This window comes from Rhinoderma darwinii, chromosome 7 (genome assembly GCF_050947455.1).
Source record: "Rhinoderma darwinii isolate aRhiDar2 chromosome 7, aRhiDar2.hap1, whole genome shotgun sequence".
Classification (NCBI taxonomy): domain Eukaryota; kingdom Metazoa; phylum Chordata; class Amphibia; order Anura; family Rhinodermatidae; genus Rhinoderma; species Rhinoderma darwinii.
This window is the reverse complement of record NC_134693.1, coordinates 29,055,269-29,079,487: the sequence shown is the minus strand read 5'-3', so window position 1 is coordinate 29,079,487 and position 24,219 is coordinate 29,055,269. Positions and strand designations below refer to the sequence as shown.

Here is a 24,219-nt window from a genome sequence, read left to right as displayed (position 1 = left end):
ACAATTGTTAACAGTGCATGTGATCACAGCTGCTAGGAACCAACCACAAGAATCTCCACAAAGGTACAAAGCTCCTTTAACATGCAATGATAATAAAGACCAACAAAAATATATATATAACAAACAGATCTATATTAATATCTGTGTATTTATTCATATATTATAATCTTATAAAATACCTTGGACTGCAGAGATACTGACAATTGCTAATCCAATAGAAATCCAATATACACAACATACTTTGGTCATGCAAATGATTGGACAAAATACTCAGACACTTATGGTATGATATCTGCCTTTGATTACTACGTCTTAGTTTATACTGAATGGGCAGATGACGGAATGCAATGAATAAAAGTGCTCTGGAATATCAGTCTACATTTAGTAAATAACAGATGGAGGTAAGGATAACGAGAACACATGCTCTAAACTCCCATTTCCGCTTCCATGTTCTATCCGGTCATCTTGATGTATGGATCTGTTTGAAATGTTTTAGTAGCGCAATCCCTCTGTGTTGGTAGGAGGCATTGATGAAGACACAACTGTTGACCATGAATTTTTTTTTACTAAAGGTTCATCAAGTCGGGGGTGGATGCAATATCTCCCCAATTTCTGGTGGAGGGAGCGCAGACCAGTTAGTTCTTTGAGATCTGTTCTCCACAGCTTCTGGGTCACGACATGTACACTCATCCTTCTCGCACTCGGCCCCAAAAGGAATGACTTGGCCCTGCAGCAGGGAACAGTAGGACATTAAAGGGAATGTGTTGCCAGCAAAACATGTTTTTGTTTTTTTAGTTAAACAATTAGTGTGTAGGTGATTAAACATTGTTCTAATTTTATTTATTTTTTTCACGAGTCAGAAAATATTATAAATTGGATTCAATTGGATTCTAATTTATAATATTTTCCATTGCTGGTCACTAGATGGAGCCATTCCCAAAATTGCAGCATTGCATGTGGTAAAGCAACCACATTGCTTTATGCTGCAAAATTGGGTAAAAATCCCTCGCTCTAGTGAGCTCTCAGAATCCTCCCCTCCTTTATCCTGGCTAGTGCCGGGAGAAACGAGGGGTTTGAACGGTCTCACCTCCTACACTGTGTGTCGCCATTTTTTGAGCTAACACACAGTGTAGTAGGTTTACATACAGTAGTAAAACACACTGAAACACGAACATACATAGAAATCCCTTACCTGCTCCAGTCGCCGCCGCTCACTCCGGTCCATCCGCTCCGTCTGCTGCCGTTGCTCCATGTGCACAAGTCCGGAAGCCGCGACCGGAAGTAGTAATATTACTGTCCGGCCGCGACTTCCGGTCCACAGGAAAATGGCGCCGGACGGCGCGCATTTCAAATTGAACTGTGTGGGAGCGGCGCATGCGCCGTTTCCACACAGCGGCGAACATGATAGTGGATGGAACGGGCCCCGTTCGCAGTCCCTATGGGACTGGAGCTGCCGTATTCCATGTCTGTATGTGTCGTTAATCGACACATACAGAAATGGAAAAAAAAATGGCAGCCCCCATAGGGAAGAAAAAGTGTAAAAATAAAAAAAAGTAACACACAAACACACTAATTAATCCAAACGTTTTTAATAAAGCACTAACATCTTTAACATATTAAAAAAAAAAATTGTGGTGACACTGTTCCTTTAAGTCTAAGTAGGACTATATATAATATAATGATGAAGATGCCTTTATATATAGAGGTCAGTGGTGGACCTGGGTAACTTGGGCCCACCAGAGAAAATGATTCTGAGGAGTGAGGAGCCATCCTCCATCTATACAGAACATGTGCACGTCTACTTTTAACTGCAGTGCAAGTCATTATTGTTATTATTGCACATACAGGACGGATCAATAAGGTCTAATAGGTTAGTTGTGAATCAACCCATAAGAAATGTAACCTAGTGGCAAGTGATTGGCTCCAATGTGAGCTCTAAATTGGGTTGTCTTCTGCTTAGTTCACCAAAGGATACTCTGGTACTCTAGTGGGCCAAATTAACCCTGATACAAGTACTGTATGATAGTATCACCAAATACTTCTGCCATTGTATGTAGAAGCCATTGTAGCTTCTCATTGTCAACAGTGAGGAGGCTCTCGCTCTATCAGACTCACCTTAATTTGAATGAGCATATGTATTGCTACATTTACTGTAGAGGCCATTAAAGTGGAAATTAGTGGCTGCCTGAGGTTCCCCAGGCCATAACAGCTGATCTACGGGGGTTAAAGAAGCCTAACCCATGGCCAATCAGTTGATTAAAGGGTGGCTTCATTTGAAAAAGAGGTGGCCTCAATTGTTACATTTAACAATAGCCTTTGAAATTTACCTTCCATTAGATGGATTCAGACATTTTTTAAATATATCCACCATTTGATAACTTTCTCTATTACATTTATAGTACGACAGCTCCCTGGTAAAGTCAACTTATTTGTAGAAGTATAGGCTGAAGATCCTTGACCCCTTTGAAAGAACTTTATTACTAACTTAAGGCCCTATTACCTATGACCTATTACCTATTACCAAGTGCCTATGATTGAGCAAACGAGTGTTCATTTGAACGCTCATTCCCGATCATTGTCCCGTGTAATCAGGGCAACGATCAGCTGATGAACGAGCAAACGCTCGGCTAATCTGTTCTTTTAATAAGAATTAAAAATCATCAATGTTGGCAGCACATCTCTCTGTGTAATCAGGGAGATGCGCTGCCAACATTATGAAAATGTATTGGAACGAGCGATCAGAGTAACGATCGCTCATCCCTATACATAAGCAATCATTGCTGCGTGTGAAAGGAGCAAATGAGCGCCGAGCAACGAGCTGTCTCGTTGATCGGCACTTGTTTACACGGCCCATGTCGGGCTGTATAAAAGGACCCTAACAAATTTGCTACAGCCATTGAGGCACGATAGTACCTGTACTTGCCAAAAGCCTGGAAGCCACAGCCAGGAAAGCTAAGAGTCACATTTGGCTCATGAGTGACTGATTGGGAAACACTGCCATATAGGAACTGTATTAGCTACAAAAATAAAGCATTTCTTTGTATGGTGATATAGCTCCATCTTGCATATTTCCATCATTGTACCATTAGGATGGCATATCATAGAACCACTGCACAATGTGATAGTACTGAATACCTTTTTCAGTTATTCCATTGTACAAAAATAATATCCTGATGGTTTATTTATACACTGGAAACGTTATTAGCATTATAATAGACGAGTGAACGAATACCGGCCCAACCCAAAAAATGGCGGCTTTTCTCTATACAGAATTAACTACATCACTGTTGCTCATAAAAATGGCCTGCAATCCCAATTCTACATATCTCTAACAGAAAAAAATATTTTCATTTTCTACCAGCTGAAAGGCAATTGTGCCAGAATGATACAATTGTGTGCATACAGAAAGGGTACATTGTGGAATAGGAAATGACCTGCTAGTTGAATTGTTTCCTTACCTTGTGTGAGGACAAAGTAGAGGCGCAGCAGTCCCCTCCGTCATACTGACAATACGCTCGGTTATTAATTGTGTCACACCAGCCATCTGCTTGAAAGGGCTACACAGGAACACAGAGTCAGTCACCACAATACACCAAGGAAATCAATAGAAAGTACGTAACCTTTACAGCTTTGACTCTCAGGGTATAGAGGGAAGAATATTTTTTTTCCATTACTCGCAGAAAATTGTTAAGATGAAATGCTTTGTCTATTAGATACATTCCTGATGTGTAGGGGGATAAATGTGAGACACTGTAAGCAGAATAAGAGCTTCATCATCTGTTATGTCATCTTGTAGAAAAGAAAAGAATTCAAAACTGAACACAGACATTTACATAGTGTACAAACAATAGGAAAATCCAAATTGCTTGTCAGAGGGAAGGTAAAAAGCTGGATGTGGTAAGACCCAATGCTCTGCGCACCGCAATCTGTTTTTATAGAGATAACAGGAGACTTTGCAGCCGAAAACATTAGCTGGACAACATAATGTATTCAGAGACCTCACCAGGGTCCTGGGTCCCAAAAAGAGACAGTACTTTAGCAGAGAAAGCTCCAATTGTAAGATGTACTGTATGTCTGATATAAATTACTATAATTATTTGGAAGTGGTCTAAAGTATAGATATTCAGAGGAAAAATCTGTAAAATGCTATTTTTAATTACTTAGACAATGGTCCAAAATTATTAGAGAGTGGTTCCAAACAACTTCATGTATATATATATATATATATATATATATATATATATGTATACCTACTGGAAAAATAGAAGTCATATAGCCCTCAAATGCATGAAAAACAAGTTTTTATTCATTTAAAATATAAATTTTATTAGATAGATTAAAAAACAGAATTACATAAGGATATAGTAACAACTCTAAACCTGTATACACTCTAGTTGTACAACGTCAATACTGTAAAATCTCTATGAATCAGTCATCTTGATGTATGTATAACATGAAAGAATGAAAGAAGGTGATGATGCAAAAATACTGATGCTGACCCAGAAAAATGGGAAATACATATTGGTAGCCCCCAAATGAACTATATATATTTATGTCCACCTACAGACATGTGGATGTCTATACATACCTAGGTAAGAAAAATCACAAGTGAGAGAACTATTGTGCGCCAACAAATGAATGAGCTGTAGTATAGGCATGAGAAAATACCCAGTCAATGACCAAAAATAGCAAAATATCGTAATATATACACAGTGACAACGGCTAGGTTTAGATTTATGTAAAAATCACTATTTCCGCTATTTAATGGGTGAGTACAACAAAGTTTTTTTAGACAGTGGTAGCTTAAAAGTGAAAGAAAGTAAGATGGTGGCTTACCAAGGGAATGTGTACGGATTGTGACCGGCCACCTCAACACGTGTTTCACTAAAGTTTTCCTCAGAGGCCTCCTGTACAACTCGAGTGTATACCGGTTTAGAGTTGTTACTATATCCTTATCTAATTCTGTTTTTTAATCTATCTTTTAATAAAATGTATATTGTATACTGCGCTATTGATTCCGTCGAAAAAACTTAAACCTGCCAGAACGGTGACAAACGGAAACCATTAGCAATGTTTCTGTCACCATTGATATCAATGGTGATGTAAACAGAAGCTGTGGTTTCCGTTTGAGTTTCCGTTGCAGGGTTCCACGATGGAAACCTCCGACGGAACCCCTGAACGGAAAGTGAACGCTGATGTGAACCGGCCCTTACATAGAGCAAGAAAGCCTTCAGCGCACATCAAGCAAACTATATACCTCTTCTTAGAGTGGCTATAATCTGCCAATGAGATTGGGTCTATAGACGCTTGAAACACAGTCTATAGTCAGTTTACTGGCTGCATAGAAACGATTAGAATTCTTTTTCTGGCATTTGTTCGGGTCATTCTTGCTTGCAGCATGCGTGATTCAACTAATAATTATTTATTTGACTACATATAATGTAATTTCCTAATATTTCAGCCAAAGTACTTTGAAAAGCATACGTATTCTGTAATAAAATAATAATGCTGATAAAAGCTTCATAAACTATTAACACGGCCATATAGTTTGGATATTTATTGAACAGCAGATACAATATATATCTATAAATGTACAATACTGAAAAATGTTGTTGAACATACAAAAGATTCAGAAATTAAAGATGTTAAACTAGTAGGAACTGATCTGAATAGAAAATGCATTAATGAAGTTAATAAATCACATTTGTGTGCAGCTCACGCAAGATCATTTGCAATGGAACAAGTTGATTCTGCTTCAGGCTACAGATGCAAAAAAAATATGGTTGTACCAGCAAGAACACAAGCAGTTTCCAAACAAAAATTCTTTTATCACCAGTTCTACAATTAAATTTCTTTACTGAGATTAGTGCAGTACTAAAGGAAAATTACTTACGCATAAAATATTCCAAGTGAACATTTAAAAGTCTCTGTAGTTTGATATAAGAAAGTACTCAAGTCTACATGTAGTGTAAAAAACACATTCTGGAAATGATGGTTTCTTATTATACCAAATATAATTGGAGACCCACTTTAAAGGGGGTTTCCAACCTTAGACATTTATGGCATTTCCACAGGATACGCCAAGAATGTCTGCTAGGTGAGGTTCCCAACTCTAGGATCCTCACGTATTGGCAGAATTTGCAAACTTATCGATTCTTAGAAAATTGGTGTTGATGGGTCCCCTGCAATCTTGCTATTTTTTTCCATAACATCCATAAACATAAACTGAGAGAGTCGCAAACATGTTCAGCCATGTCTCCATTCAGTTGCCTCCGGGATGTGACCACCTCAGTTAACGGAAACTTCACCTATGAGATATTCTGTGAATATGCAATAAATTCCTAAAATGAGAAAACCTCCTCTAAACGGTTTGCCCGCTTTAGACTATCCCTACCTGTTAGAAGGGTCCCTTGATAATAAGCAGATCTCAAGTGTCCCCCCCTGCTGGGACCTCCATCAATCAGCTGTACTCTGTGGGGAAACAGGGCAGTAAGTGCTAAATTTTCCTGCAGTGCCACCACAGGGAGATTGAAGCATTACATAGTGTCTATTCCTTCAATAGGTAATTTCTGTAATGCAGAGCAGGACAGGTCCTCCAGAGTGAGATGTGCTTTGTAACTGTTGTCCACTCTGGTCAAGAGATGAGGATCCTGTACAGACAATCCCTTGTGTAAACTGAGAATTTCCCAATAATATACTGTATATAAAAATGAATTGCTAAACCCCTTTAAAGTGTTGCTCCACATTCGAGTTATATTGTGCACAAATATGTAGTAAGCTACATAACTAGCATTTCTTCAATATACTGTCTTTTTCCAAGAAATTCTCCACGGGCAGCAGGTCTGATCTTCCCTTTCTGTATTTCATATTTAAAACATCTGATCTTGCTCTCCCACTCGAGTTATGGACTAGCCAAATTTAGAACAGCCCCATATCTGGATCTCATTAAAAGGCATTTTGCCACCTTAGACCTCTATGGCATACCCATAGGATATAATATAAATGTCTAACAGGGGAAGGTCCCACTTTTGGTCCTCCACCGATTGGGAGAATGGGAGTCGCCTGGCTCACGTTTTATTCACGTTGAGGAGGTTGGCAGTGAGTACATTCAAGCAGAAACTAAATAGAGAGGTGGCCATGCATGTACGTGTCTCTCTACATTTTAGCCCATAGAAGCTATGGAAACACTTGAGAAAGCTTGTTGTTTTGCATTGGTTTTAGGGAATAATAAGGTAGCCCATGTTATACAGATCTCATCAGCTTCTCATATAGTTATCATTGTTGTTTGGTTACTAACTCCATTCAATCCCTTAGTCCAGCAGGTTACTCATGACATTGGCGCTCTCAGTCAATCGTCTTAATCCTACCCCTGTCTAGCTGACCATCTCCCTTTCTGTATGAACCTCCATATAACTTATGTGAGTGAATTTGCTATTTGCATCGTTGGCCGTTTGATCAGGCACCATCAATAACAATATGACCTAGACAGGTGTCTGCAGCTTATATTCCACTTGACAACCTCGGTCCAACATGATTACTAACTGACATTTAAAAAAGAACTAAGTTACAGATGAGCCAGACATAAAGTTCCCTAATTATGATTTAAAATATTTTAATATGTCCCATACTCTTGCAAAACAATGAACATAAAACATTATATATGGCACTAGTCAAAATCAAATGATCCCCCAACCAAAATTTCACCTAATGTGCTCTATTTCACAGGAATTTATATTCTTTGAAAATGTTGCAAGATTTTACTTAAAAAAGATGGTTGTGTTTAATTTCCTTTTCAAAGATCATTCGATCTCCTTGCAGAAGTAAATCACTCTCCACGGAGCAGATTCACCAGGCACTAATGAGAGATATCACACCCTGATTTGGAAATAAATTGCCACGCAAGTCATTGACACTTAGTAAATCCCAGAACATGTGCTTATAAACCCGTCAGTTGAGCTGACATATGGCTTCGTACTTTCAAAGCTGTATTACTGCCAGAAAGTCTCATCTTTGTCAGCGCAGAGGATTTTTCGAGTTCAGCAGCTTCAAGAGCACAAAAACAAAAGACTTTGTGGTGATCTCATTTTGCCCGAATTAACAAAACATAAATCCTACATGAAAATATTAAAAAGAAATTTAATGCTAATAAAGCAGACAGAGCATGTGTCGGCTTAGAGAAGATTGTTCGAGGGAAAACTACAGATGATTTTTCGAAAAAAATAAGTAATTTTCTCTTATACTGGCAGCCTATAGTACAGTGGATAATTGTTGGCTGAGATTAAGATAATTCCAATCTGTGTGTGTTGTATGGGAGGAAGTAGTATTTCTAAAAAGTAGTATTGAAATTTCCAATAGTGGCACTTCCTCTAGTTACTTAGTTAATGGGAACGTCTCATGTGTTTAATTTTAGTTGAAGTAATTAGAGATAAGTCTGTATAAGAGCTATTTATTTTAAAAGAATATCTCACTGGCAGCTGCTTTATGGTAGCTGCAGTGAATGGGAGGTGATGGTCAGTAAAGCTTTAAAGGGTAACTAAACTTTCAGAAAACTTCTGACATGTCATAGTGACATGTCAGAAGTTTTTATCGGTGGGGGTTTGAGCACTGAGACCCCACCGATCGCTAAAACAAAGTTGCAGAAGCGCTCGGGTGAGTACTGAGCTGCTTGGTTTCTGAACGCCTGATGTATCGATGTACGGACTCAATAGAAAGTCTATGGGCCCATACACTGTTACATCGGCTTTCCGAAAGTAGCCGATCAGAAACTAATCAGCTCAGCGCTCACCCGAGCGATGCTACATATTCGATTTAGCAATCCGTGGGGGTCTCAGTGCTCGCACCCCCACTGATCAAAACTTCCGACATGTCACTATGACATGACACATGCAAACACATGCGGCCAGCCACTTCTAAAAAGCAAAGCACACGTTTTCCCATCCCCAGCACGGCACAGAGCCTGAAGAAGGTCGTTTAGACCGAAACGTTGCACTCTGCCACTGGCATCTAAGATTAATAATAAAACTAAAAATATTAGTTTTACTCCAATTTGTGTGCCGGATACTTTTTTCATATACAGATTCGGGTTATCCGTGCACCCCCTCCCCCCAGTGCTGGTGCTATCTGAACATCCATATATGTCACTATGACATGTCAGAAGTTTTCTGAAAGTTTAGTTACCCTTTAATAGACCAATATAGTTTCCAGGAAGAGATTACATGATGCCGCCCTTCCCGAAAGACCAGAGAGTAACAGGGGAGCTGCATACAGAAGCTTACGGTGAATTAACACCCTGTGGAATTGCTGCAGATTTGCAGTGAATGATTCCACAACACAATCTGCAGCAATTTACAGTAAAATACATGTGGATGGAATTTAAAAAAATGTTTAATTGCACATTTCACACTTTGCAATATATAGGGTGTAATCCGTGGCAAATCCGCAGCAAAATCCACATGTAAAATGTGAATTTTGCAACAGATTCCCTGTTTTGTTTTCTTACGTATATATACCTTATTACCTTTTTCTAGGCCACCAGCATTAAAATAGAACAGCAATCTTTCATTAAACCAACATTCTGTAATGACAATGAGATGACTCTGCTGACCCTATCCCTGTCTACACAGCAAAATTGAAACGTAGGCTGCAGGAAATAGGACATTTATGCCTATTGTGTGTGCTCCAATGACCAGTATAAAAACTGCAATGTTTTTTATATACAATAGAAAAAATACTACTAAATATATTTTAAAAATATATATTTCGTAAAAAACCTGACTTAAATAATATGTTAGTTTCTGATGATTCCCTTTAATGGTGAAGGTAGCTTGAAGCTCCTTGAAGTGTACTTGTCATACAGTTGTGATAAATGTAGTTGATTACAAACTACCATTACTATCAGCAATGGAATATATGAATAGTAATAGAATAGAATAAAGCATATCCCTGGACTCCTTACAGAATATCCATTACGTTTTCCTTTAAGCTTTCCCACCTTAAGTCAACATCATTTACCCCAAACACAACCTTTGCTCACTACAAAGCTGTCCACATATTATATTAGAAGATTGCACCTAAATGCCCATGATCTATTCATAGTGCCAGTGTCCAGAAGGATTGAAGTCACTGTAGCAGTGGAGGACAACCTCACCTTGACCTAACCAGAGTACTTCAGGCATGGCCATACTACCTTTGAGGAAATCTACATTAAAAAGCAATATATGTGGCTTTTATTCCGATTCTTGGCTTGGGAAGCATAATATTTTATTATTCATAAAAGTCCCAATATTTTCTAGGCTGCTAAATCTGTTATTTTGTTTATTCTTCATTAGCCTTGGTCCTGAATGAAGCTTTCTAATTTGGTATAGTCATTGTCAATATAGTATGTCTTCAGTAAAGACATCAATAAAAATCAAAACACAATTTGGAATATACTAAATTAGCAATTACATATACATTATAGATGGTCATAACAGCTGGTTCTTATACCGAGAGTTGAATGACAGGATAAATGTCTGAACTGACCAAATAGTGGTCCGCTATATTTGTAAAGGGCTCTCACATACCAGTACTCATTGTTAGTTTCCAGTATTGCAAGTGATATTGGAACGGGACTCCAGCCGCTTACCTTGCCACGTGACTAATGTCCCTCTCTTTGCTCTCGGCCACCACTGCGATGGCCATGTACTGGCTGTTATAGGGATGGGTGCTCGCTTCACCCGTTCTCCTAAATGACCAGCGTGTAGCAAATAGTTTCTGCTAAGCCAATGGTTGAGCATGTCTGCCTATTTAAATCTGAGTTTTCCACCTCCACCTTGTGATTATTGTTTGCTATATTTGAATTGTCTTTTTATTGACGCACTGACGGGTAATTATGTACCCGTACTGATTGAACTCTGCCAGTTCTGAGATTTTGTACCTCACGTCTGTACATCATCTGTGAGCCATCAGTAGTTGCTATTAGAGACTACTCCGAGAACACAACCAGTTGGGGTTCCCTGTGCAAAGTCCAAATCCTCGTGAGGGGCATTTTAAAGTAAAAAATGCTAAATCCCTCCAGTTTAGCCCTAGTTAAATCCGATAGCTAGTCTGATGGATAGTAGATCCACTCCCTGTCCTCAGGTAAGATCGTGAGAGTTGCCACAACCTCTACCAGTAATTCTATTACTAATTCCAGTTCTAGCTAAAGTAGCGATGATCTGATCTACGCTATAGCATTAAAAAGGGGAAATTTGACTTGGTTAAAAAAAAGTATAAAAACCTCATGTTATGTGAAGGTTAATATATATTTCAAGATTATGATTATATCCTTCAGAATTACAGAGTACATTGATATTTATACAATGGTGGTTGAAATATAGCAGACTTACCTCACAGGATGGGATACAGTGCAAAGTAGAAGGCTCTGGGTACCACCGAAGAATTCCTGTGCACATAATATCCTGACAATAAAAAGGAAAAATAGTTATAAGTTTAGAATCAGATCTCCACTTACACTCTACAATCTTTTTGTTAAAAAAATGGTGTTTTGAGATAGACATACTAGTTTTTAACCATGAATATGCCATATAACCACAATCATAGTATACGTTTAAAACGTAGAGATCACCTAATGGCAAGTTCTAGCTGAGGTAAACTGGACAGTTACTTAAAGGGGATCTTCTAAGGGATAGTCCTTTTTTTATTTAGGCCCTCCCTTAGATGTCCTACCTAAGAACAATGCCTATAGGCAGGGGCAAATCTATAGGGATTGCAGAGATAGTCACACCCAGGACCTGGTGCTTGAGGAGACCCAAAGGACCCTCTAGCTCATAAGAAGACACCAGTATTATATATGGAACATGGTAGGTGGGACCCTATTTAATATTTTTTCATTGGTGCCCAAAATCTTCAGGTTTTGCCTTTGTCTATAGGTGAAACTGCACCAATCAGAAAATCCCTCTTGGTTGATTGTACGAGCAGGTTCATACAGTGACAACTCCGACCCTCTTCCTCTTTAAGTTTTGAATGCACTGTTTAACCCTTTAGTTTCCAGTCTATTTTAAGTCTTAATGACGGAACGCAGTTTTTCATTTTTTTGATCCTCGCATTTCAAAAGCCATTACTTTATTTTTCCATACATATAGCCGTGTGAGTCCTTATTTTTTGTGGGACAATTTGTATTGTTTAATGACACCATTTTGGGGTACATATAATTTATTGATGAACTTTTATTAACTTGTTTGTGTCTTAAATTTACACCATTTATCGTGTGGTATAAATAACAAAAAATTTATTCTGCGGGTCGCTACGATTATGGCGATAGTAAATTTATATAGTTATTTATGCTTTAGTACTTTCACAATAAAAACACTTATTTTTAAAAGTATTTGTTTTTGTGTCGCAATATACTAAGAACCATAACTTTTTGTTCTATTTTTCCACCGATGTAGCTGAACCGGTCTTATTTTTTGCAGGACGACTTATAGTTTTTGTTGGTACCATTTTGGCTTACAGACGACTTTTTATCGCTTTTTATTGTATTTTTTCAAAGGCAGGATGTACATAAAACAGGAGTTCTGTCATTGTTTTTTATTTTGTTTATGTTGCTCACAGTGCGGGTTAAATAATGTAACGGATTTATTGTTCAGGTAGTTACAGATGCAGCAATACCAAGTATGTGTAGTTTTTTTTTACTTTTTTTCATAACAAAGCATAAAGTAAGGGGAAAAGGCGTTTTTTACTTATAATTTTTTTTATTTATTATTAACTTTATTAATCAAATTTTTCTTTTTTTATGTCCCACTATAGGACCTTGCCTATGCGATTCTTGATCACTTTATTTTACACTGCAATACTTCTGTGTAAAACTGACAGGCATTCTATAGGGCCCTGGCGTACACTGGGGGCAGACCTAGAGGCCTTTAATAGCACCCCGGCTACAATGAAAACCATTGGTGCGCCACGATCACATCATGGGAGTACTGATGGACTGGGAGTACTGATGGGGTGACAGAGGCAGCTATTGACCGTGGCATCTAAGGGGTTATAAAGCCAGAATCAGTAACTCTGATCCCGGGCCAGAGAGCAGGAGCCTGGCTGTCTTTAGATAGCCAGACACCCACTCTAACTAGCACGGGGCACCCGTGCTGGGCTTATGACACATCGCCATGTAAAGGCTGCGCTGTGGCATAAGTGCCTCTAATGACCACCGTAAAAAGGCGAATGGGCGGTCATTAAGGGGATAAGTAAAACATTCAATAGATGCCCCATGCCAGATTCTCTTTAATGCTTATAATTAGTATTCATGACATATAGTATTAATTGAAGCTCCTGGACCCCAGTGCAAGATCTGTAACAGGGCCCACCTCCTACCATGTGCCATTTTATTGCTTGTGTCTCCACATGGCAGAGGGGCTTTTGGGCCCCCTTTAGGCACTAGGGCCTGGGTCTTACTTCTATCTCTGCCTTACTATAGCTATGCCCCAGAATTAAGGCTAGTTAAATTCTTACTATAAGGAATCTTAAAAAGTGTCAGTGGGAAAATCAAATTTGAGATTTCATAGATTATCTTGGCAGGCGTCCACATCATACCTGAACCTTGTTAGGATTCATCCAGTGTTCTACAGAATCTGCTGTCATGTTCTTGGGTAGAATTACTGGGTCATTTGGTGGGTAGTTACAATAGGCTGTGCAGTTAGCCCCTGTAGAAAAATGATACCAAAATATTTTCAATTTTTTTGGGCTATTAAATCAAAACTGATAATAAAAAAAGGACAGGGAAGAAGAAAACAGTGATTCATATTTGCAAAGGCGTGTTATTCTTTGATTTGAGCTCTGGCAACAGAAGTGACTCTGACGCACATTTACCATGTTACAAGAAAGATATAAGAGCGTGATACTAAACATGAGTCAACTTTCTAAGAATAATATACTAATAAGGCTTGTGCAGAGAAACTGTGAATGTCCTCCCTGTATAGTGTGAACATCTAAAGATCACCTCACCCAGGGGGGTACGCAAGGGGATTACACAGTTAAAACTACCCTCTTAGTGTCCCTTTCAACTGAATCCGCGTCCTCTGCAAAGTGCCTTTGTAGAATTGGTAACTACCTCTATATGGTCACTGTATGGTGGTTATATTGGTCTTTGTATAGTGTTTTTTTTTCAGTAACAGTATGGTGGTATTACCCAATCACTATGCGGTGGTAACGTGTGGTCATGCTGTTGAGGCATTATCTTGCCCTTGTTTGGTGGTATTACATGGTAAGTGTATGACTGTATTATTTATAGGCTTTGTACACTACAGAAGATTCTGCTGAGCTTTTCTCTCTGAGCACCGGCATTCACGTCCTCTGCTGATCTGAGTCTTCTGCACTGTACATAGTCTGCTCTGCCAGTCTTGGTGCTGGGAGAGAACACTTGCTAACTACTACTGTTATTAAGTGTTCCAGCCCAGCACGGTGGCACTAGGACAGGGAGGGCAGGAGGGCTGAGCAGAGGACGTGGCTGCCGGTATTTGGGGAGAACGGATCCCTACTCTTCCACAAAAGAAGATACTGGGAACCTTTCTCCTCAATCACCGGCAGCCACGTCCTCTGCACGGCCTCCTGTAGTAGGGGATGAGGGGGTAGTGCAGTTTGCACAACACTTCGAGTCCGGCCAAAGATTCATAATAAATATTTTTAAACCCCCTCTCCTTGGGAAAATCCTTTTTACGCCTCTGACCTTACCAATTGCATGTCCATGGTCACATATGTAGTGGATACCATTGACTTCTGGAGGTGGAGGACATGTCCCTGTTAGATCCTTGCAGAGGCTCAGTTTTTCTGTCCAGGTGCCATCTTTGCTGCATACTGTAGATACCTGAATAACATATATAGTTTAGGACATTTATCAAAGCTGTTGCACTGCAAAATAACAAACAACACAAAGGCATCCAAGATATATACAGTGGTACATCCAGCACGAATATCTAAATCTAATAAAACCTGACACCCCAAATATGAGAGGGTGCTCAAATTTAGTCCGATTCGGAACACTATATATGGCCTGGTTTAGGGTTAATGTCTCATCCCTCTGTGAGATTTGACTCCCTGTTAAAGGGAGGAAGGTAAAGCATGCATTAGAAAAAGTTGTTGTAGCAAGGAAAAAAGTTTGGACTTCAAAGTGATTTACCGTGGTAACCAGTGGTTCCCTTTAGCCGTGATTGGCAAGACACATGCAGTTAAGAAACATACATAGTTATAAAGGAGTGTGCTCGGCTAATGAGCTTACAGTTTCTTAATAGATTCGGGATACATTGCCTGGTATACCCATACTTTCACATTGTTCCTGTATAATTGCACCATACAATCAAAGTCATCCCGTTTCTATAGAATGTCTTTCTGGAGTTGCATCTGAATCTCTCATTGCTATCATTCTGTAACAGAGTCTTCCAGGAATGCAAATTGTAGGCTACACCCAGAGCCAAGATGAAAGCTCATGTATCTATAAGTGAATACTTTTTTTCGTGGAAATACTAAGGCTATGTTCACACGCTTAACAAAAAATGGCTGAAAATACGGAGCTGTTTTCAAGCGAAAACAGCCTCTGATTTTCAGCCATTTTTTAAGCAACTTGCTTTTTTGTGGCGTTTTTGGAGCTGTTTTTCTATTGAGGCAATGAAAAACGGCTCCAAAACCGTCTCAAGAAGTGACATGCACTTCTTTTTACGTATTTTTTTTTACGCGCTGTTCTTTGAAAATGATGCATTAAATAACGCCCCGTTGGAACAGAACGCTGTATTTCCCATTGAAATCAATGGGCGGATGTTTGTAGGCATTCTGCTTCCGTTTTTTCAGCCATTTCTCGGGCATTTTACGTCCCGAAAAATGGCTGAAAATAGGCCGTGTGAACATACCCTAATAAGTCTAAAACAGTTTGAAACATGTAAAAGACATACTTAATAAAATATCTGAATGTGTGATGTGTGCTTTATCATGGATGCACTATTTATCTGGTTACTATATGGCACTATCAGGCACTATTTTTATAGGCACCAGATCCACTATTTATCTGGGCACTGTTTTACTTCAGCACTGTATGGCGATATAAGCTGTGCTTTTTTTTCTATACCGGGTACTGGATTTTGATATTATTTGGGCACTGTGTGGCAGTATTATTTGTTTGTTAATTCCATCTTCATTCTATATCTATATCAAACTTTAGATACATTTGCCTAATACTTCTTAAAAAAGATGTAATATTACATCTGGAAGTAAACCACATTTCTGCCACGTTGTCTGCTCAGTAATATCATTTATGAAGCAAAAAAAGTAGAATTTGAACTGTATAAACATCAATATCATTTCATATAACTCTCCACTTCCTTTAGTTGACAGGATGATAAAACAGCACCAAATTATCCCACGGTTCAGATATGTCAAGCAGTGGTGACACTTGAGTGCTAAAACTGTTATATTAAAATCATATCCTTTTGAACACCTCCCTCCCGCTGTTATTAAGTGGTCCACGTCAAAGACGCGCCATCACTAGATGTGACAGTCAGACAGCGGAGAGATGCAGATCTCTGTGCCCTGCTGCATACACCAGTCTCCTGCTGACCTTCATTACTAGACCAATATGTCTGTTTATATTTCCATTAGAACCATTTTATATCAATAATGTTTATTAATCATTTAGATCATATGATTAAAACTGCCACATTGAAGGTTTTTAATGGCTCATTGAACGAAGTGTGATCTGAAGCTTTTACACTTGCAGAAACCACCTACTGGTTTCCTGTCATGAGAAGATCAAACGCAATCTTCGGAAAAATTAGCTTCCAATTAGCAGGTCATACTCATTTAGGAAGTGTATTAGCGTTCTTCCAGAAAAATATACCTAAATTGGACGTTTTTCTTTTGTTTTTTTTTTGTTTGAATATGACCACCTTCAAATTCTTACATACTCACCAATATAGGATTAAAATCTGCACATTATAATTGTATTTAACCAATAACATTGATTATACGAGATTGTCTGTAGTTCATATATGGGGGATGCACGTACATCGGCAGGTAGGAAATGCAACACTGCAAAACTGATACATTGGAGCGGATTTACTACTGTGTCTGGGTCTAGAAAGTGTCAAAAAATTTGCCACATTTTGACACAAATTAGCGCAGTTTGGCAGTTTCGATGCTTGCTCCTCGCTAGTTACTTTTTAAAAGTGTTCGGTAAAAAGGGCACAGCTTAGTGGGAAAGTCACGTAGATTGCCAGAAAGGGGTATGGCTGATGTGTGCCAATATGCGCCACAAATGCACTAAATAGCTAACACAAAATTAGAGCGGATAATAAGCCAAATCAAATGTGGTATAAGGAAGTGAAAAGTGTCTAACAGTTAATGTAAGATGCACCAAAATGATCATGCAGCATGCACCACTGTGATAAATTTGGCACATTTTGTATCTGCCTAAGTTTACGCTTACGTTTTTGCTGAAAATTAACGGCAATTACGTAACAGTTCTGATGCTAAATTTGCATATTCTAAGGTTCGTCCTGACGTGGCCGATTTTGCAGCAGGCTTGGCGCAGATTTCAACCTTTGCATTGCATAGGCTGAAATCTGCAGTGAAAATCCGCTGCTTCTCCGTAACAGAACGTGCATGCTGTGGAATGTAAATTCTGCACCGCAAGCAAGTTTCCGCACTGCTGTTTTCTGCAGCATCTGCGCTAAGTTAACTAAAAAGCTATAGAAACCAATGAGAAAAAAAAAGTCTGCTGTGGATTTTCATTGCAGCCTCTCCGCAGGTGAACACCGCAGCAAACCCGCCATGTCTGAACATGCTCTAAGTCTGCTGCATTTCATTTGAACAGCAGTTTGTGGTCTCAAGATGCTCTTTCTACATAACTGAGACACCCAAGCGCTAGCCATGTAAACGCCTCCTCTTAAAGATTCCATTCATTTTAATATAAGAACTATATATTCACCCATATGCACCCATTCCTAGCTATGGATACATGATTTGGCATCTGTGAACCTAAAGGGGTTGTCTCATGAAGATAATCGTCAGTGATCATTATCGTCGGGGAAGGCTGCTGTCAGCCACACATATACCCAGCAGTGGCCGCTACTGGGGAAATTTAGCATTACATGCCAGCCATTGAAATGAATGGTCATCCATGTAATGCAAGGATGCACCGGGTGTACCATGTAATGCGAGAACACCCCGTTAAAATCCCTATGCCCTAATAGGACGTATCCTCATAGGATAACTCCTTTATTGTATCACTCCCCTCTAAGACTCTTTTCACACCCGTGTTTTTGCAAGTCTACCAGGCAAAAATAGTGTAGTTTGCAGCTATGGAGTCGGTCCGGATCAGTCCGTATACTTTTTGCAGAACGGATCCGGCATAGCTGTCATGGCTTCATTATAATTGTAAGTAAACAAAGTGTAAGTCCTACATTACATAAAAAGATCCTCAAACTTAAGGGTATGCACTGAGGGTGGTAATCACCTATGTGTCTTACAAGAACTGGTGGAGCAGAGCGTTTAGTAAGATGATTGACTCTAGCAGCGGAATTCAATGTAATCCACAGTGCAGCTGCCAAATATCAATACGCCATGGTAAGACATACAAGGGAATCACGCTCCCTGGCAGATCGAAAGTTTTATTAAAAATACTTTCACAACAGGAAGCAGTATCACTTCCTGCACATAGAGACGTGTAAAGTCCACATGACTCCTCCACGATCTGTCACTCATCAATATTCGATGGATTTTACTCACGCAGATGGGATGATCTAATGGCTTACCCAGCACAGCGTTATTTTCTTCCACCTCACAATAGAGATATAAATACATGAAATAAAACACAGTTTAAATGCATCCCTACTGGATTCCAAACACGTAGCCAGGAATCAATATGCTGCCAGAGGGAAACACAGGCGGAGAGATTAAATCAGTTCAGTTGTGTCCTGTGTTTAATTGGTCCCATTATAATTTCTTGTATTAGCGCTGTCTATTTGTGCAGAGACAACAGTGGGCTCAGCTGATTTTATGGTTATGTTTAGTTTACATTCTACAGATACATAACCCTCGGCATACTGAAGGACACCTTTACATGATAGAGTACTTAAAGCAGATCTCCAGTTATTCGTATAATACTCTTGCGTAGAGTTGTGCCTCAGGATACATTATTATGCCACCATATTTCTATTTAAAATTCAATTTCTTACCATATTATTATAGCTTCATGGAAATGAATGGATCGAATTGTTAACCCCCATGCAGGCAGTCATGTAAGCATTACTAGCACAATGTAGAAGAGTTCTCCCTTATTTTCTAATCAATGTAGGCTCAGAAGGAACCGGCGCATCGCTAGCCAAGTAAACAATAATGTCATCCCTTATTCATCCATCTTTGTGTGACCCTGTGGCTACCCAGAGGCTTGAAAAGGGACTGAAATGATGAGCAATGATAGGTAAATAAAGGACATGATCTGTTAGGGTCAGTTCACATGGTGAATTTTGCGTTGCGGGTCCTGCACGAAATCCGCCGCGGAACTATTCCTGCCGTCGGCAGGAAGATTCCACCTCTCGTTGACTTCAATGGGAGGTTTGGGCGGAAACTGCCCAAAGATCGCGCAGGAGGCTTCTTTTTCCCGCTAGCTTGCTGACTTAAATTGCAGTGCAAATCTACGCCAGCTCGTGCCCGGCGCAGTGTTCTCTTTTTAGTGCATAGACAGCCACATATGCACTGTATTTATTAAGATGCACGCGCCTGTTAATAAATTAGGCACATTTTACGCCAGTGCTCTTCATATTAAGACTGTCGTATAAAACTCCCCCCTAAGACTGGCATATGAAATGCCAGTCTTAATAAATTTGTGTGTTGCGGTTGAATGAGTTAAATTCCGACCACGAAAAATGTTATATGGTCGTGAGTTACGTTAACAGCGTAACTCGCTGAGCTACGCTGTTTCCGTAAGTCTCATGGAACTTAATTGTAGTTATTAATACTAACATCCGGTAATCTAGCAACACGATAATTTCCAGATTGTCTAGGACAATATATGATGAGGACACTCATTTTATCTATGCTTTAGCAGGACTATCATCAGTAAACTTTGTATTTATAGTATGTGCTGTATACGTCTATGGAAAACGGAATAATATTCATATTTAAATATAAAAAATATCTAAATCATGACAAAATGATTTGATATAATTTCAGAAAGAAAGACACAAAGTAAGCCCTAGAAACAAAAGGGACAGAGATGCACATTAGATAGAATCAATTACGCCACATACCAACAGACCATTATCTGCAATTATATGAAATCCTATGGGAGCTCTTGTATGGCAGCAACTGAGCAGTGGTCTCCTACACCATATTGTAAGTGCTCTCACGTGGAAAGGAGGACGTCTACCCTCTACACTCCAAAGTAACACTAGATGAGCGACTAGATAACTGATTCAGCCTCTACGTCTAATAGAGTTGTGTTGCCTGCCATATGACAATACTCGAAAAGGCTGGAGGCTCCTGTAGGATGACTAAGATGACATCTCACTAGATATGCTGGATACATTCAATACAAGTGCAAAGTGGGAGAGAGCATAATGTATAGATACTAAGATTGTACCAAGTACAAAACAGGGCAGTGCGAATACACAAGAGGTACCCGAAAGGCCCTATTACACTGGCCGATTTTGGCCGGTGCAGCGCGCGCTGTTCAATGAGACATTGTTGATCGGCGCTCGTTTGCTCCTGTCACACAGAGCTATGGATTGGGACGAGCGGTCGTTACTCCGATCGCTGGTCCCCATACATTATTATCATGTCGGCAGTGCGTCTCCCTGTTTACATAGGGAGATGTGCTTCCGACAACGATAATAATTAACTTTTTTAAAACAATACGATCAGCAGATGAACAAGCGTTTGCTCGTTCATATGCTGATCGGTGCCCTGTTTACACAGGACAATTATCGGGAACGAGCGTTCTATGAACTATTGTCTGCCCGATAATTGGCCAATGTAAAACCCCCTGAAGAGTCAGCCAGCGGGACTGTTAACCCAACACTTCAATGAATTGGTTATTTGATTATGACATTATACTATGACACTTTACAATAGTCTAGACTATTATAGCTAGAGCTTGTGAGATAATGTAGTAAACATAAATCTAATTATGTTAGTGTAATACCCAGGATCTCATCATAATGTAGATCACTCAGTAATGTCAAGTTTAGATACAATATTGTAATAAACGGAATTAGTCTGGTAGCAGAAGGTTAGAGAAAAATAAGGTAAGAACCTATCATCTACAGTATAAGGGCTCATGAACATGACTGTTGTTTTCTGAGGTGTCCTATTCGTTTTTTTGCGGATAGTATACTGAACCATTTATTTCTATGGGGCCATGCACACATCCATTTTTTTTTTTGCAGTTCCATGCGGTCCGTCTCACCCATTCTAGTGTATGGGTCTACAAAAAAAAAACAGACAGCACACGGAAGTCATTAGAATCCTTGTTTTGCAGTCCGCAAAATGGAAATGGTCGCGTGCATGATGTCTAAGATTCTTAGGTAGAGAGTAAAGAAGGCAGAAGCATTGAGATAGTATGGGCAACATGCAAAAATGATTAGACTAGCTGTAACATAGACAACAGATGAATATTTAAAGGGTTGTACCAGGATCGATAATTATCACCTATCTTAATTGTCTAGTTGTTGGGTGCCCCATCGCTTGAAACCCCACCAATTGCCAGAACAAAGGTCCCGAACCCACTGTTCCTCCTCCCTGCTAGAGCGCAATTGGAGAACATTAAATGAAATGGTGCTGCCACTCTATTCAAGTTCTATAGGAATGACGGAAACAGCTGAGTACAGCACTGTTTCCGTCAGTCTGAAAGACATTGAATGAAGCGGCGGGTGCATGCTTGACCGCTGCTTTATTCCAGCTCCTCCTCTTTGCAGGAGGTGCAGTGAGGTGTAACAGGGAGTTTGGGACCCACATTCTCATGATTGGTGGGGGTCCCATAGCAATCAGGCAATTATCACTTATTTTGTGGATAGGTGATAGTTGTCCATTCAGGGAAAACCCCTTTAATGGTTATTTTTAGGATGATTTATATGGAATAATATATACCCTGCAGCTGCACAGTACAAAGTCATAGGTGCCCCATGTGTGCTGCCATGTTACTTCTTGTGGAGAATACCTCCGTAATATAGCATTCAATGGAGCATGCCACAAGTCCTTTTTCTGTCAGATTCATATATGGAATTGTCTAACTGCCATGCGCCATCCATTCCCCTCCCCTCCTATCGGACATAAGATGTATATGCACCTCACCACTCCTCCCCACTGGGTCCCTTTAGGTTCTTACTACCGGCCACAGCTAATACAAGGTCCTGAGGCCGAGTAGCACCGGGGCCTCATATGCGAATTAGTGCTAAACATCCTGAGTGCTGCGTCACATACCATGTCCTGACGCTGCCCAGTGTTACTGCCTTGTATGACCTGCGGCATTCTGTGGGAGCTTGAGGGGATTTGGAGGGAAGAAGTGGAGGAGTGAGGTGAGTATACATTTATTTTTTTTATTGTCCGATTAGGGGGATAATCTGATGGGGGGTTGTCTGATCGTCGGGGTGGCAAGGTACGGGAACATGGCACTGTCATTTAGCTTTCTATGCCCAATAGAGTTAAATCTATACCAGCTAGGAACCGGCATACATTTCCGCTATACTTTATGCTAGTTTAATAGCGTAAATTATAATAAATTAGATGGGCTACGATGACCCAGCCCCTTATAAACTACGCTCCTTTTCTAAAAAGTTGTGAGGGCAGTGGAAAAGGCCCAGATGTAGCAATTCTTAACAGTAATTGCTACTTTGGGGCCTTTTTGCGACTTTTCCACGACAGAAAACCAGCGTAGATAGGTTGATAAGCTTTCCCTATAGAAGTAAATAATAAAACTTTGTTCTGCCTGTATCCACCCCTAGAGGGAGCTTAGAGGCTTACTGCACGCAACATTCAACTCAATAATAAAACAGCATGCAGTAAGTTCCTAAGCTCCCCCTAGTGGTGGATGCAGGCAGCAAGAATTTTAGCATTTGACTCTATATCTATGCAGGGGACTTGAAGCTCTGCATTAAAAAAAATCGGAGCTCAGATTTGTATAAAGATATATTAAAAAATTAAACAGCGCAGAAATTTGAACTTATTCAAATTTTAAAAGCAAAACAGTGTTGAAGGATGAATATGTCATATAGTTAACAGTTCTACTTATACGTATGGCCCATTTTACAAAGGATATCATTGTAACCCAAAATCTACTTTGAGCTTAGAAAGTAATTATTTCTGCCTAAGGTACAGACTCATTCAACAAACATTGAAGGAAACCAGCGCAATGTAATGTAATGCATTCAGCAGAAGTTGCAGTAGTGCATATACCAGCTAATACTGAAGGTCATTGGAAGGTGGACTACTACTTTAATGAAAGAATAAAGGGAAGAAGATCTGAAGTCTAGGCGCTTTTGCGAGTTGATGAAAAAAGGAAGGTCCATATGCTGAATGGTGTGCTAGACTTTCTTTTGTGAATCTGTACCTCTTGTAATCCAATTTAAAAGATTTAAATGACTGATCGTTTTAAAACAGACAAGGGACACAAAGTTCAATTAAAATTCTCGTTCAGCACATTGTGAACTAAGCACTTCTAGCAAAGGTGTGAAAAACAAATTTATTCCAGCACTCTCATCACTGTCACAGATAATCAACTTAATTAGGTGTTAATTATGTTTCACTGTTAAAATGAAAAGTGACTATATCTGCACACAATCAAAATTAGTTTTATTACCCGAGCACGAGAATATCACTCTTGCATTTTTGCCACTGCTATTTTTAAATTTTGCTGTACATGGAAGACTCCATCAAAATATACTTTTCCAAATAAGAAAAAAGTTATATTTTGTGCTGGATGAGCAATTTGGGAAAATAATACATTTTGTATTATTCTATTTTCTGCACCTGCAGAATTGCAAAACCCAGGGGCCATAGAACTCATCCCTATTTAACGTAAACTACTCGAGAGAGAGAGAGGGCAGAGAATATTAAGTTAGCTGCGTGGTGGGGTTATAGTGTCAATGTATTAGAGCTAAGCTGTTTTCTCAGCAAAAGGATAACATTAAAGATGAGCTGTACTACACGCATCTGACACTAAACTTCAAGGTTAGACATGACTCCTGGAAATCCCATAAGCAT

General features: G+C 39.5%; 1 protein-coding gene across 1 annotated transcript in view; it reads right to left on the bottom strand.

Moving 5' to 3' along the window:
* Window positions 1-202: 202 nt before the first annotated feature.
* Window positions 203-24,219, bottom strand: part of PAPPA2 (pappalysin 2) — a 118,565-nt gene continuing 94,548 nt past the window's right edge. Inside the window, exons 18-22 of the mRNA XM_075833075.1 lie at window positions 14,707-14,839; window positions 13,570-13,679; window positions 11,367-11,438; window positions 3,459-3,557; window positions 203-727 (exon numbers count right to left, since the gene is read on the bottom strand). Coding sequence (XP_075689190.1) covers window positions 578-727; window positions 3,459-3,557; window positions 11,367-11,438; window positions 13,570-13,679; window positions 14,707-14,839 — 564 coding nt within the window. The 3' untranslated portion in view covers window positions 203-577. The remainder of the gene's footprint in view (window positions 728-3,458; window positions 3,558-11,366; window positions 11,439-13,569; window positions 13,680-14,706; window positions 14,840-24,219) is intronic.